This window comes from Cottoperca gobio, chromosome 13, assembly GCF_900634415.1.
Source record: "Cottoperca gobio chromosome 13, fCotGob3.1, whole genome shotgun sequence".
Classification (NCBI taxonomy): Eukaryota; Metazoa; Chordata; class Actinopteri; order Perciformes; family Bovichtidae; genus Cottoperca; species Cottoperca gobio.
The window spans coordinates 3,041,691-3,058,183 of NC_041367.1; the positions used below are offsets into that span (position 1 = coordinate 3,041,691).

General features: G+C 43.8%; 1 protein-coding gene across 13 annotated transcripts in view; it reads right to left on the minus strand.

The window, feature by feature from the left end:
* The window catches only part of mecom (MDS1 and EVI1 complex locus), a 131,990-nt gene extending 115,744 nt beyond the window's left edge, over nt 1–16,246 (minus strand). For 12 of the 13 annotated variants that reach the window (XM_029445577.1, XM_029445572.1, XM_029445570.1 and 9 more), the window contains exons 1-2: nt 16,064–16,246; nt 15,197–15,275 (exon numbers count right to left, since the gene is read on the minus strand). In XM_029445577.1, coding sequence (XP_029301437.1) covers nt 15,197–15,254 — 58 coding nt within the window. In that variant the 5' untranslated portion in view covers nt 15,255–15,275; nt 16,064–16,246. Of the gene's footprint in view, nt 1–10,036; nt 10,221–15,196; nt 15,276–16,063 lie in introns of those variants that run through there. The other variant, XM_029445567.1, reaches the window with a different exon arrangement.
* Between the last annotated feature and the right edge of the window lie 247 nt (nt 16,247–16,493).

The window sequence follows — 16,493 nt, forward strand, 5'->3', positions numbered from 1 at the left end:
GATATTTTCCCTGTTTGTTATTAAAATAAACAGAGACGGAGATGTCTGGGATGAACTGGTGTGTGAAACTCATGGGAGAGAGAGTGAGAGAGTATGGGAGAGAGAGAGAGACCAAGGGGCCTGACTGTCTGACAGACAGGCAGGCAGATGGACAGGAACTTGGCATTAGGGAATATGATTCTGCCAGAGAGTGATCCATAAAGACTGGACGAGGTCGAAGGGCACACTCTCTATAATGACTCATCATCACTCAGTGGTGTCCACGCTGGGATGGCCAGTGTGTGTGTGTGTGTGTGTGTGTGTGTGTGTGTGTGTGTGTGTGTGTGTGTGTGTGTGTGTGTGTGTGTGTGTGTGTGTGTGTGTGTGTGTCTGGGAGAGAGGGCCAGTGGATCTGCTGAGAGATAGTGCAGGATAAACGACCAGTTCTGCTATTCTAGGCCTCTGAGAGATCTCACTGTTGTTTTATCGGAGCCCTGGCCAAATACTGTCACCCACAACATAAATTAATCCCTTCATCAGCATTTAAAAACAGAAAAGAGAAGTCTGGAGGAAAAACACGAGTGAGAAGGTGAAAATTCACCGTTATAAAATGTGATAAAAGTGGAGAAGCGTACGGAGTTCCTCCTGTTCGAGGTTGTGTTTGACTTCTCGGGGGCCGGGTAAACACCACTGCACGTAACGCGGTGGGCAGCGGAGGCGTGGCCACAGGGGAGTTGTGGCGTTTTCATGAACTGTGGCGTTTTTTTATATTCACAGCCAGACATTACTTTTCACTACAGCGCAGCCCGAAACTGACCACTAAAAGGGCGGCGGCGACTGCCAACACCTTGTATATGGAATTCATAAAACAATAGCTCACACTGAATTCCCCTGCTGCATTCTCAATCACGCTGCTCTGGCTTCATACCGCGTCTGCGTGCATTTATGTGCGTGCACGTGCAAGGCGCCATATTTTAAGTTTTGCACCATCGGATGAATATCTCCATTTGTTGGCACTTGATAGCCCGTTTGTCATCCATTCCACAACCACGAGCTGACCTTCAGTAGCATAACTACCTTTATCCTGCCATACCTCTCCTCTCCCCTCCCTTCATCCCTTCATCTCCATTGCCTCCCTCACCCTCTATCTTTCCCTCCCTCTACTTCTCCATCACTTCTTTTGCACTCTCTCCTTCTACAGCCTTTGTCATTGATCGCTGATGCGATTGGCTGCCTCCATGCTCAGTAATGACCTGCCCTTGTAACCAGCCGGCTGCTCCGCTCGGCCCCTCGTAGATTGAACTGTCAGATGGCAGCGATTAATGGCTGGGCAGAGACACACAGACTCACACCTGCAATGTCCCACCATGCACTGCCCCATCCCAGCTCAGCAGGTACATGTCCCCTGTATGCGTGCGAGTGTGTTGTGTCCAAATCCCGTGTAAGGATGGATAAATATTCAAACATGTGTAGGTGCATGTGTTTATGGGTGCATATAAATCTTTGCCTTCATACGTGTATTACTGCCCCTGAGGGTATGCATGCATTCTGCCCTGCTGCAGCGGCTGACAGGGGTTTGGTGAGAGGCCAGGGTGTGTCAGCGCGGCTGAAAGGCAGCAGAGAGGACACGAAAAACATCTACAAATGTAAATAATGGCGACGATCTAGAGTGTAAATCGAATCTTACACAAAAAGAAAATACACAAATTCACTTAGGACCTTGAAACGTGGAAATAGTAGCAAAAAGGTGCAGATAAACTGCCGCACACCGTTTGAAAACATATATTTATTTGTGGTGTTTTGGTGCTCAGGAAAAACAATTCTGCTAAATGAGAAACCAAGTGAAGTAACCACAGCTCTCTCCACTACTTAAATGACAGCATGTAATCATTACGTGTCTGCAGTGCTATACTGTGTTGCCCCCTGCTCTTCTTTATTACTATATTAGTTATGATTGCAGCAGTAATCATTCACTTATTCTACTGTTCACACTTGAGTCACTCTGTGCAAGAGAATCAGAATAAATGCCTAAAATGCTAACATATGTTATTTCCTCCGACAGATATAAGAGGAGTGTTTGGTCTGGTCTCGCTCTGGCTGCCTGTTGAGCCGAGCACTGCAGGCCCACGCGGCTGTCCTGTGTTGTACTTGGCTGGCCGTCTGCTAACTGTCAGCGCAGTATCTCCTTACACTGATGAATGGGTAGTTTCCAGACCTTTCCCAAAGCTTTCATTCCCTTGTTCCGACGCTTCATCCAGAGGAATGGCCGAGAAAACAAGGGCTCCTCCGCCTGCCCACCAGCCTCCCCTTCAAGGGGAGCGCCAACCCCGAGACGGGCACGGAGGCTAAATTTAAAATGCTCCCTTCAAACGGGAAGGAGAGATGGGGCGAGGGAGGGAGAGAGGAGGGAGGCAGATAAAGACTGAAAGAGATGTGGTGGGAGAAAAACAAGAGACAGAAGATAGAAGGAGCATAATCCTCTGAACAGTGAACAAGTGAATATCAGGCCAGTCGGGGTTTGGCATGGTGTGTGAAACGGAGATAAAATCGATTAGCTTGTCCACTGACCCAGTGAGCAGCGCGGCCCCCCCATTGCTCCAGTCCTGCCACAGCCCTGACAGAGACGTCCAGGCCCAGAGGCCCCTAGGGGTCCCTTCTGGACACTGAGGTGAACAAAGTGGTGCCCTCCTGTCAAACTAAAGCCCTCAAGCACCAGCAAAACAACAAACCATGCTGCAATGCTTCACTGCGCTCTGATTCCACAGGAGACAGGAAAGATGTAGTGTGGGCTGCTGAAAGAGGACACTGTGTGCAAGAGCTGCTGCTAAAAATACAGAAGTAGGCTACTTAAAGGAGAAGATCAGTTCATTAATGATGTCAGATGAACTGAAACCAGCTCACTTTTATCAGAATACAAGTTATTTTATTAGTTTGACTCTTTTATTAAAGTGTTAAAAGCGTTCTTCTCTCACACGGTGCTTCCTAAAAGACTGAACAGCAGCTTCAGGACGTAGTAGAAGCCGTTAGAGGTCATTCAGTGACAAAGGGCTTCACAGGGCAGAAACATGAGTTTGTTTCCCAACTTAAAAGCACAAATATTTCTTTGATATTTCTTAAAACTCTTGGGCGAAAAACTGGAAGCCTGTTTTCATTTGAGGAGGAAGATCTGCTCATGGGCATCGGGACACAACAGTCAGGTGTTTCTTAGAGAATTGTCGAAGCGCCACCTGTTGACAGGCCCCGAAGCCTCTCCCTAACGTTTTATCGCCTTGTTTTCCTCACATGATTTCCTCCGTCAGATCACTGTGTGAGGAGCACCTCTTTGATTCCTGGCTCATTGTGGTGTATCTGACCCTGGAGGTCGCAGAGTGGAAAGAAGTGGATGTGTCACCGCTAAGCTCTTCTCCATGTTAGAATAATATTCCTATGGTGCATTTAGGATGCTAACGCTAATCAAAACAGGACATCCTGAGGAGGGCCGTGCTCTCTCTTCCCTGGCCCCGCTCACCGGCCGCTTTATGTTTTTGTGTTTGTGGAGGAGCGACAATCCCAGGAAGCTGCGAGAAGGGTTCATCAAAGCTCGGAGCGGGGGGCCCTGACTGCAGGATCGCTGGAATGCGGCGTGGAAAGGAATCTCTACTGTCCTATTGTTCCCTCGTTTCCTCGGTCTCATCACACGCCGGCACGTCCAGTTCACTTACAGGTAAGAAGCGCTAATCAGCCCTGCATTCCTTTCCACGGCCGCATTCTTTCCTCTGCTGCGACCCTGGCCCGACCAACAACACTCGTGCACACACACACACACACACACACAAGGTGCGCGGCTTCGACAGACACACATATGCACGGAGGGGAAGTCATCAAGGCAGATCTCTGAGGACAGGGACGTGGCGCTTCCTTTTTTCTCAGACGAGGGATTGGAAGTGGAACAGCGAGGTGAACACTGATGATGCATGTCTCAGGCTGGGCCTGGGGGGCTCAGAGATGTCTCAAGAGCTGTGAGAGACACCACAATGACAACGAGCGGTTCAACATTTAGACATTCTTCAGTCTTTAAAACGACCCCTCTTCCCGTCACTAACTATCTCAGCTTTAATAATGAAGTCACACAGCTCGTCATGACTTTTCCTCTTCGTGTCTCTCACTGTTACCGTCACTGCTTCAGCGCCGCAACACGGGCAAGACAGCAGCCATCAGATCCAATCAGGTGAATGTGCTGCGGCGCAAACTTCATCAGGAAGGCCCCGGCTTTGATCACATCTCCTACCCTCATCTCTCCCGTCCTGCGTGGGTGAGAGGTCACTGCTTAATGAGCTTCTGGGTGGAGACTGAGGGGCTTGTTGTGGCAGAGATGAAAGGTGCACAGGATTCACATACACATCGCACACAAACACATAAACGTACACACCTGACTGCTCCGTCCTCCCTTTTCAGCTACAGATGGGCACAACCCGATGTCCTGTTTCGCACATGGTAATCAGAAATGACCCCCCCCCCCCCCCCCCCCACCCTCTTCACTCACTCCTTCCATCCCTTCGGGCCAGCCTACTCCACCCAGGGAGATCCCCGAGCAGTGCTGGAACACACTGTTATCACCACATTCACAAAGCGATTGTTGGGTAATTCCTGTTTATAGCCGTGTGCTCTCTCCAGTGTGTTACAGCGAAACAAACACACTGTTCTTTGTGTCGACCCTCAATGACAGAGATTAAAAACAATGTGCACAGGTACTGTAGCAGAACTGCCAGTACAAACATATTTACAATTCATTCAAAGGAACTTTGATGATACCCAATATGAATTAAATGCTCTTTAAAATAGGGGCAACTGGGAGGAAAGGGATAAATATGTATGTTGTGTACCCACTTATTCCTTGTTCCTATTAAAAGAGTTAAATTCTCACACTGCAGCCTGTAAACTGATGCAAACATGCCATTGTGTCTGCATTCTGGAGTAAAGTGCGGCACAGACAGCTAGAATGAAGTCTTATCAAGCCTCTTGTTTAGTCTTTCTCCTCATAAAAGCACTCAACAATGTAGTAAAGTGACTTGGGGTAGTTAGCTGATGTGAGACATGAGGCCAGAGTGTCGGGCCCTGTTTCTACCACCTGCTTCAGGTAATTGATTGGAGTATAAAATGATTGACTTTCTTTAATTAGCTAACAGACATCTCTTCTCAAAGCACGCCAAGGAGTGCTAACTTCACACCGCCTCATTAATAGCCCGGGCGAAGCGCACCATCAGCAATCTGTTGACATTATAACTCCTCAGACATCATAGCGACACAAATCAGTTTGATGTCTGGGTAAACTTTTCAACTCAGCAAAATGCCATTTATCTCAGAGCAATTTGTGATGAGAAAATGGCGGCTTGTCACATATTTGACGACTGCGCTGTATACTCGGCAGAGCACCTTTGTTTTGTGCGCTATGCACTAAAACTCGCACATACGCACTTAGCTCATTCGAATAAGCACACACACACACACACACACACACACACACACACACACACACACACACACACACACACACACACACACACAATCTATAAAAATATGCTCAGCTCGGGACTGCTCTGTTGATAATGACCTCAGCCTTGGCACCGTACTGGGCCAGACCAGACTGCCGACAGACTGGAGGCTTTTGTGTGGACTCCCTATCTCTAACTCGTGACCTTTAGGGGGAGAAGAAAGCAGAAATGCCTTTTTTTTTTGTATTATTTAGAAGGGGTAAGGCACGCTCATTGTTCTATGTTGGTACGGTTTCCCTGTGGTAAACACACAGCGGTTCCCAGGCTTGACATGTTGCTGCACACCCCCCTCCCTCCCTGCCTCCCTCCTTGCCTCCCTCCCTGCCTCCCGCCCTCCATCCCTTGGTGTTCCCACACTGCCCTGTCTGGGTCGCTGCACTATACCACCCCGCAACAACAACAACACACACCATCAACATACAAACATTAGCGCCTCACTCATAAGCACAACTATACACTATCACTTGTTCACCTGCCAGCAGGGCCACAACTAATGCTCGTCTGTGTGCTTTAATGCATTATGAAAGGAAAGCAAATGATGGAGGAGAACAGGAAGTAGAGACGGGAGAGAAGACCCTGGGGCAGGGCCTGCGAAGGGACCCATGACAAGGCCCCGAAGCTCCCTAGTTGCTCAGGACAGGGGCCATCCTTCAAGCAGGTGACAACAGTGCATAAACAAACCACTAACCTCATCAGAACTCTGTTTACAGCCCTGAGACCGAGTCCTGGACGACTCATTAACACCACAGACCTTCCAAAAGAGCCATGTTCTGAGATAGGGAGGGGAGGGGGGACGCTTCTCCCATCATAAGAGAGGAGGAAAGTGGACGACATGTCAGACAGAAGGGGGGCGTTGATAGATGAGGGCCTGGGTCATAGACAACCTGGCCCCCACCACCCCAAACTCACCAACACACACACACACACACACACACACACACACACACACACACAGACGCACACTCGTACCTCAACAGATACACCAACAAAGTCTCCGTGTGTGAGCACATGTGTGTGTGATGTGCGTTACACCTGGTCTGACAAGCATTCAGCAGCGTTCCTATTATAAGCAATGCTGCTGCTTGTTCCCTCCCTGTGTTCACACTGATCACATAATTGTTCCACATGCATGACTTTGAGAAAAAGACGACTGACAGGAAGCAAGTGTGACCGAGCAGCAACTCATAGAATCTTACATTAAAGGCCTTAAAATAAATGATATGTTAAAAAGTGAACGAGCTGAAAGGATCAAACCAACAACTTCCTAAATGATGTGTGTATCGTGAAGTACTCGTGATCTGCCCTATTCTGGTTTTAATGTCTCTTATAACTGATGTGTTGGTCGGCTATGAATTGATATTAATTCACATGATGAACCTTGATTTTAAAAAAAAATATGTAAACATGAAACGATAAATCAAACAAGTTCAAATAAACGATTAACAAAAGCGCAAGACAACTGGCAGGGGTGGGCCTGACCTCTGCCGTGGGCCCCAGTGATTCTTGACCCAGTCCATTACTGAAGGAGATATGGGACATTTGTATACGGAGCTTTGGCACCAAGCGGAGCGCAGGCAAAGAGCACCGCTCCGGGACAACAAGGGCTCTTTAATGGGGTCTCTATTTCACTTTCCTCGCGCCGGCCCGCTCCCTCTCACCTTTTAAAAGGGCCGATCTATTAACCGTTTTAATGAGCTCCGCCAGACAAACGCGAGATGCATGGCCCATTGCACAATGTGAGGAGGACGACGCACTTCTCTCAGCCCCGGAGAGGAGAGGCGCTGACAGACAGCGAGACACCGAGAAGCCTTTCTGTAGCACTCACGCACACCTTCTCGCGTGCCAATCAGGGGTTGCCAATAGATTTGCATCTGTAGGCTATGAGCCACATTTTTGGACAGGCGGATCAATGAGTAATGACTGACTAAATAGTGCGGTTTGTATGAAAAAGAAGGGGAGAAAAAAAGATTATTAAGTGCACAAGTGTGTGCCTTGGGACACACACTGGATTTGAATGCTCCATTGCCACTTGTTAAGCTTCCAAATTATTTTCCTGGAAATTTTCCTTTAGGTCTATCTTTTTATTTATTACACTGCGTTAAAAAAAATGGAATTAAGATGCACATGCTAAAGGTCTGGGAATCACAATATCACTATAAGTGGGTTATAAGAGATTAATCGTCATTGTAATTGTTCCTAACAAATTATCAAAGACCTCTAAACACATTATAATCAAGGTTTTTATTGAGACACAAATATGCTAAGTGGACCTTTAATTAGGCCTACACCGAGCTAGTTCGGATCATCAAAGCCCCCCTCCTCCATCGTTCTGTAGAGCTCACAATTCACCACGGGGTGCGGCCTGCACGCCTTGGCTATACTTAGTTGGGAAGCAAAAGCGAGTTTTTGTGGCGCACCGCATTACATCTGGACGTGCGGACTAATCAGTCAACCTCCATCAATCACTCTTACGTTTACCACCTCTCCATCACCTCCTCTATTACATCCACCCCCTTTTTTTTTTTTATCACACGACTGTTCTGCAAGGAGGCCCCGTACATGCCCGTTTTAACAGGACTGCTCCGGACAGGCGGGAGGCACACACTGAACGCATTTACCAGCAGCGCTCTTATGAGGGGTCTGGGAATTTAAATATTCACTGTTGACACTGTGCAGACCTGGCTGGGGGCCAGAGCGGGCCCGCTCCTCCGGGGACCCAGAACATTCCCCCCATTCTGACTGAAGAGGTCGAAATCTTCGTCTTCCATCTCGAGAAAAATAATGGTTAAAATACACGAGGAATTGTATATTCTTCTATATTAAAAGAGAATGCATGTCATGGTTTCAAAGTATGCAGACAAGTCGGTGCGTGTTCCTCTTTGTGCGCGTTTCTAAACAATGTAATACATAAAAAAATCTATTCTAAAAGAAGGTGTTGTGTTGCAGTCGTGAGTCCTGCAGGCCGCTCAGGAGAACATTAAGTGTTTTCTTTCCTGTTGTTAATGATGATGAGGAAGATGATGACGGTGTGTGCGTGTTTGCGAACATATTTCCTTTATCCATGTCACACTATTTTCTAAACATTTGATACAATCCTAAGCACACACGTTCATACTTGCTATGTGTATCTGTATTTTCTTCTATTGTATTCCTGTGAATACAGCCAATTAAAAAAGTTACTTAACTGACCACGTGCAATAACTTCATAACCTGCTTCTTATTGGCATTTTCGGGCATATGTTGCAGCTGCTAAACCAGTGTTTTATTCAGAGTATTTATCTGTACTTGCATGGAAGAATACAGATACTTTTTAAGCTAAACGGGAAGTAAACACAGAACGGACTCAACCTCCCACAGAAATCATAACCTTTATAGAAAATGTCTGCGAACACCAGAGCACCGCAGGCCTGAGCCATTACAGTGTTGCCTTTCTGTTTGTGTTGACCTCCCACTTTAATTTCTTCCTAAAAGATCTGCGGTATAAATTCTAGATTAATGATGTGCGTTTTACAATGAGAAGAACCTCAACAATTTAAAGTCCAAAACTCAAAGGAAAGGCAACACAGCACCGAAGCGTACGAACAAGCACTAATGAAAAACTAGAACACGACTGGAGCTGGACTGACAAAGCTTTAAGAAAAATATTATAATTCTTGATAATTTATTGTATAAAATCAATGCATGAAAAGTCACATCAATCAGGTCCTCGCGCACATTATTATAGTTGATTAGCTCCGAGTAATTAAATCGATTTAATGGCAAGAGTGTTTCGATATTACACTTCATTTCATCAAACTCGTTGGATATTTGAAGTTATTATTTTATCCTAAATGAAACAGAGCAGAAGCCTGCATCGTGCCACCATCAAATTACATGGAGTGTAAAGTCTGTAAACTGGAACACTCGTGCATCACAAGAATTAAAAACACCAAATAATTTTTCAGAGTGCCATATAATTTAACAATCGACACACATTACGCATTAACACAAGCTCGGGAATGAACTGTATGACTCGCATACACAAACAGAGTTACAAAGACCCCCCCCAACATTTACCATGCCTGTCTAAATCCTCGTTTTCTCCTTATTTATCTCCGTCACCCTGCCTTTTTCCAAGTTGCTCCCCGCAAACTGAAGTGACCAGCAGCCCACAGCAGCACTGCGCAGCAATACAAGTGGCGATGCACGGGACGTGGGGATTTTAACCTACAATCCAGCACATTACACTACAGCGCCCACTACATGCAACGGGCAATCCCAAGACTGGAGCGGACGCCCTGCACAAAGTTCCTCCATCGCTGCCGAAACTTTAAAGTTTACACTCTTGTTGTGACAGCGTTTGATTATCTCCTTCCACAACATCCTCGCTGTGTCACTCTGAACGGGTGAAAGTGAGGATTCTGGTGTTCTGGTGGAAATCAAATCGTTACAGAAACTCTAATAAACGCAGTGACAACAGCGACAGTCTATAGGTATATAAGATGGCATGTTTCAAAAGGAAAAAAAGAAAGGGATGTTGCACCTACTCGTGGCTAGTTTCCGTGCCCTGCCTTTGGACCTCATGGTGCCAGTCTCTCGGCGTGGGTTTGTTTGGATTTTTTCTTGGATCTTTTTTCCTCCTTTTTGTTTTTTCTCTGTCCTTTTTCTCTGGGTTTCTCAATCCAAACGCGCTATCTCTCCAGCATTGTCAGTCTGGACACCTTCGCACATGCGCACGAGCCCGAGATCTGCCGGCAGCAAGTGCCAGAAAAAGTTTGGGACGATTTATCACTTTGATATTAAGCTGATCTGGTCAAGATGTGTGCATCGCGGACATCTCTCCTTTCGTGTCAGACTTTCAAACGATCAGTGAGAGAGAAAGCAGGGCACACTGCAAAAAATGTCCAACGTTGCCGAAGCCTCAGATTCAGTCGCGTTGTTTGTCTGACACGTGAGGAAACTGTCACTGAGATGCGTCCGACGGCAGTTTGGACTTGTTTCAGGACGAACCTCGAAACAAGAGCCGTGCATCTTAAAACGAGGCAGGAAGAGGCAACACAAACCACATGGGACAACACTCTTCCAACAAGTTACAAATAAAAGTTAAGCTTTAATAAAGCAGTGCCATAAAGATGCGTGGAAAAGAAAAGAAAGTGTGTGTGGGGGGGGGGGGGGGGGGGGGGGGGCAGTTGGAGAATGAGCACTGGATGAAATGCTTTAAGATTAATATTTCTGTGCAGTGCAGTCAGCACCCCGGATCTCCAGAGTGGGACATTAATTATAACGATCCTTATTCTCTGAGCAGCGCACCTTTTTATCTTGGAATGAAGTCACATCAATCAATGTTCACCTGAATTACCAACACTGGATATAGTCATTAAAGATTTTAGATATTTTAATTGTGTTTTGACCATTTTACCGAACACTGGGAAATGAATGAAAAACTTCCCCCCCCCCCTCCCTCGCGCGCTTGAGCACCCGACTGACAGCTCTAATATGAGAGTGCCCAGGTTCTCTCTCTCTCTCTCTTTGTGCTGACAATTATTAATATGTTAAGTGCTTAGTATTAGTGCCTGTTTGAGACGTTTCTGTTGCAACGCGTACATTTCAGCACTCGGTAATTGCCGAAAGCCAGAAAAGGATGTTTTCACTTGATTTAACTTGGAAGGAGAACGACTCTATCAAGAAAAGAAACAACTTCATCTCAGTGGGTGGAATGATGTTTGGATCAACTTCTTTTCGCTCTGGATTTAAAGAAAAAAGGCCACACTCATAAATGCATGCCATCCGGGCACTCAAAGTCAATAAAATCACTGCATGTCTGCTGTTATCACATAAACATTTTATAGAAGCATATTTAGATACTGAGTCATATATCAGCAAAATAAAGCACCAGCCAGATACAAAGAAAATCGTGATTTGCTGCCATTATTTGGATTTTTATTGCTAAAAATACAGTAAGACTGTATCCACACATCAGACCGCGCATTGATATCATAAAGGTGTAGCCTGCCTTAAATAGACACAGCGTATAATTAACGTAATTGGCAATTAATTAGATCGGCATGAGATCATGCTGACCTTGTAGATGAACTCTTTAATGGGTTGTGAACTCGAGCTATCGATTCTAAACTGTGTTGAAACTGATTAAAGTCCTGACATCATGCCATGTCATGGGGGGAAATATATCAACACAGATAAAGTCTCAAACTCTGCACGGACTACTTTATGTACAAATGGACAAACAACAAACCCCACAAAGACAATTATCTTATCAAATTCGTTTTTTGTTTTTTTTACAGATGTGGTTCCATGTCCAAAACTAAAACAAACTTAACTAATGTGGGACTTCTCATAGTCCTCATTTAAACGGGCCGATTTAAGAGAGGTTAATACTGATACTTTACTGTGGTTGTACCTCGCTCTACCTCTACTGTAATGACATAAATGATGCTATTAAGTGGGCTGTGCCTACACACTGTGCCTGAGAAGGTGGCGCACAAACAGAGAGAGGGGGGGGAGAGAGAGAGAGAGAGAGAGAGAGAGAGAGAGAGAGAGAGAGAGAGAGAGAGAGAGAGAGAGAGAGAGAGAGAGAGAGCTTCAGGCGGCACGCTCAATTAGCCTAAATGGAAACAGTTTTCATTCACCGCAATAACTCACTCTTCTCTTCCCTCGCCTCCTCTCCCTTCTCAAGCACTTTCTCAATACATATTTTATTATGATACGCTGAACCCGGTGGCAGGGCGGAGCGCCGCAGAGATCCCCACAGCCCCGTGGATTGTAATTATTAGAAATTAATTGGGTTCGGGACCCCAACGGTTGCAAGTATACACTAAAAGATTGGCTCACTTAATTCACCTTGCGTTAAATCCACATAAATACCAGGTATCAAAGGAGTCTAATTCAATAGTGTTCAAAGCGAGGACACCTCCGTTCAAACAAACAGCTTTTTGGGACATTTTACTGTCTATTACAGTAATAGCGCGCGCAGCTGTTAAGGGGTTAAAAAAATAACATGATCTGTATTGGGGGGGCTGTCGAGGCAGACTAAAAGTGAAAAGGGAGCCTCCGGCACAAGGAAATTACCAGAGCCCGCGTGACCTTTGAGCAAGGTAATCAATCAAGTGATCAACAGGGATATTTATCACTGCTTTGTCCGAACAAACCTGCGCGTGGAGACAAAATAAAAGATGCAAAATTAGAATATTAATGAGAATGGGTTGAATGGGGTAGCCTCGAATTATTCAAAACATCTAATATTTATTTTACAAGGTAAATAATAATATTAATAATAATAATAACACAATCTGGTCTACATAAGCAAAACCAGACGGACATAAAAGTATGAATAGAAAAAAGGCCACATTTCAACAGAGGCCCATATTTTGTCTTGCACATTATTGCTTTACATATTTCAGGCCTCGTGGATTTTAGACAAATGTTGCAGACATGTGTTCAGACGGGGCTTGATTTGTTGCAATTTATTTCACCTATTTCTCACACCTCTCTGGCGAATAGAGGCTAATAGTGCAATGAATTCCTGCTCTTCCTGCGTTTTGTTACGGTGTACAATAAAATGTGAAAAGCTGAAACGATGTATTTGGCCCAGCGCGTGCTGCCCCGGTGTGGAGAATTATCGACCCAATCAAACGCACTGAGAGCTTCCAATGAACAGCTGATAATCCCTCTTTACTGGGCAAAGAGCTGGTTTTAAATCAAACTCTAATTAAAAATTACTTTTAAAGAAGAAGAAGAAACAGAAAATGTGTTTCTAACAATCAATTCGATTCAAAACGCACATTTATTTTTTATTAGATGTAGTTGTTATTTTAACAGTAGATAAATAAAAAATAAAAATATACAATATACAAATTTCCCCCCATCATACACTTATATTTAGTACTATTTTTATTGTATGGAAACAGTTTGTAATGCACAATTTGAAAGCACTAGCGGGATTACATTTCACCATGTGACAAATAAAACTGATTGATTGATAATTGACATATTTAAAGTGTCAAAAAGTGAGAGACAATCTAAATAAACTCAGGTCTAGACTACATTTATCCAAACTTGTACTATTATAAATGTTTTGCTTTAATCTTATATCCTGTAATCCAATATCTATATTCTAAACCTATAACCTACAATGTGTGTGGGGTTATATTTCATACTACACGACAGTACTCGTGTTTTGTAATGAAAAAATAATGATTATATCAAGAAACACCAATACATTTCTTTAGCAGAAATAGTTTCGTTGTCTATCAGGGTGAAAATAGAGATAATTTAATTTTCCCAAAACACTAGCTATGCGTAGGCTTTTATCCTAAAATCATTTATTTTTATTATTATTTTTGTGAGCGATTGAATAAAACGACGCAAATTAACTTTAATTCACGAAAAATAAAATCAAAAAACAATTCAAACGAATTTAATTTGCATTTCAAAATAATTAGACGAATCATAAATGTCGCTAAACATGAAGTACGATGCCCACAAAGTGCGATATGGTTTCTCTGTCTGCTTGTTCTCCTGCTTACTGCACGAGGCTGAGTCCATGTGATAGACGTGATAATCCTTTATACTATACCGCCCCCTAGTGGACACCACCATGTAGTGATGGAGACATACTGATGAGCGTGCACTCATTGTCCTGCAGCATCCAGTCAGTCCTTACAGCCCTCAACAATCACCAATAAATAGCCCACAATGGATTGATGGTATCGTCATTTAAAGACTTGGTATGGATCAAGTGAATAAACTCAGAAGCAGAAGGTAACATGTGATTGATACATGAGCTGGCCCGGCTCGCACTGAAGTAAAGTGTATTTTAACAACCGCTTCTGAACTCAGTATCCAGCACGACAGACAGATTACTGATGCGCTCCTGAGACAATCTGTGGAAGTAGTATTGATAGGGCTGGTGTTGGCCACGGTCATATTTATGTCTGTGAACTGCTTGAGGACAGGGCTACACACCCCCCCCCCCCCCCCACACACACACACACACACACACACAAGCACACACCTAAAGATACATACTCATCCCCATCAATTCCAACTGATGTTCCCTTTGCACAAGTCCCGTCAACAGGGAGCTGACAGGTAATCAATAGGACAGTCGATCAGGTTTATTTATCTCCGTTTCCAGTAACAGCAGACAGTGGAATCCTTGTCAAATTCCCGGTTGCAAGCTAATTAAGAGAGCATACAGATAAATAGGATGCTTAGGACACACAGAGTGAAGCAGTCAATAACCTGGACACTGCTTACCGCACAGTTCCTTTGAGGTTGAAACTGACAAATAGAAATCTAAATTGCTTTGAACGAACATTTCCAGTATAGCAATAATCTCAACAAGCCTTTTTTTAAAGATATTTTGATGTCCAAGTATGAAAAGCTGTGTATAAATAACACAATTATTGATGGTTGAATTCCTTTTCATTTCAGGCTCCTGGTATTGTGAATGCAAAACAATGTAGATTGACAAATAGCACTACAGGTAAGATCATTTATTGTTATGTTGGGATGAGCTGTCCCTTTAAGTTATAGTTGTTTCACACTGACATGGCGCGTTAGCGGTGGTGTTTTGTGTTACAGATCTTAGGGTGGCGACAATAAAACATTTTTATTTTTAATAGGAATATACCCAAACCACTTTGAAAGAGATCCCTACACACTCTTATGACATTGGTTTTACTTACCTGTCTGTAGAAACCCCAACAAGGTCACAGAAGTAGGGAATACAGTGGAGAGCACCATTTTGTCCAGAGGTCAGTGATGCTATATGTTTTACAAATGACAGGCAAAGGGTAAAAACAATCAAGTTAACCTAAAAGTTAGTCTTTACTGTCTTTACTATCCAAAACTGCAAACTAAAGTTTTGATTGTGCATGCTAGCTCAGTGTTACACTGTCATAACTTCCTGAGACGTCGTTAATATTATCAGCAGCACCTGTGCTTTTTATGTGCGAAGATGAATTATACATTGGAGTTTACAACATATGTTTGGACTTCCAGAACACTACTTAACCATTTTAATGCCATTTCAGTTTACGCAACCATTACCAAACACCATGCATATAATACCAATGTATTAGTTTGTTTAATTTAGACTGCAATGCATATCCAAAGAAGGCCACATTTCATCACAAAACCAAAGCAGACACAAACCAAGACAAACAACATACTGCATGTCACACACACACACACACACACACACACACACACACACACAGGTACACGTGTCTCCTTTGCAGAAGAATAAAGCACCTATAAGTCATAACAACGTTTTTGCAGAATTTCAAGTTAACACTGTAATCTGATACAGGACGTGTTACTTTGTGTACACTCAGTAAAATGCTAGTTGTGTTGCTGTAGCTTACACACTTAATGCTAATGCTAATGCTAATGCTAACGTCAATCAGGTGCGCACCTGCGGCACCACACAAGTCAAAAAGCTATTGTTAAAAAAGCTTAATAAACTAAAATTAATATTTAAAGTTAAATCATTAAATGTAATTATTTGTATAATACTTGAAATCAAGCTATACAGTATGAAAGTAACTCACCAATGCTTCCTCCTGATCCCACCTGCATCAAGCTAATTAGTGTAACAATCATATAAAAACAATAAAACAATGAGATTCATTCATAAGTGATCGTTAGGGAAGCATACACTTTTAGCCATTTTATTTAATTATTTAAAGAAATAAATTAGTAAATTAACAGTCAGAACTCCGACTTTCAACTTCCTGTTTACGTTTGGCCGTTGTACGGTAGCCTCGTAGGACAAACTACATTACATCACAACTGTTAGCCATTGCCAGCTTCACTAGTCCCGTCCAGGAGATGGCGACAACGCGACAAGAAAGATAAGATTAGATCCCAGGAGGGGAAATCCAGGAAATCTTTTATTATGCAATGATGCATATTTACATTGTTGTAACTATCACTTGGGCAGAAAAGCAGAATATGACACCAAGTCAATATTTGATCAGC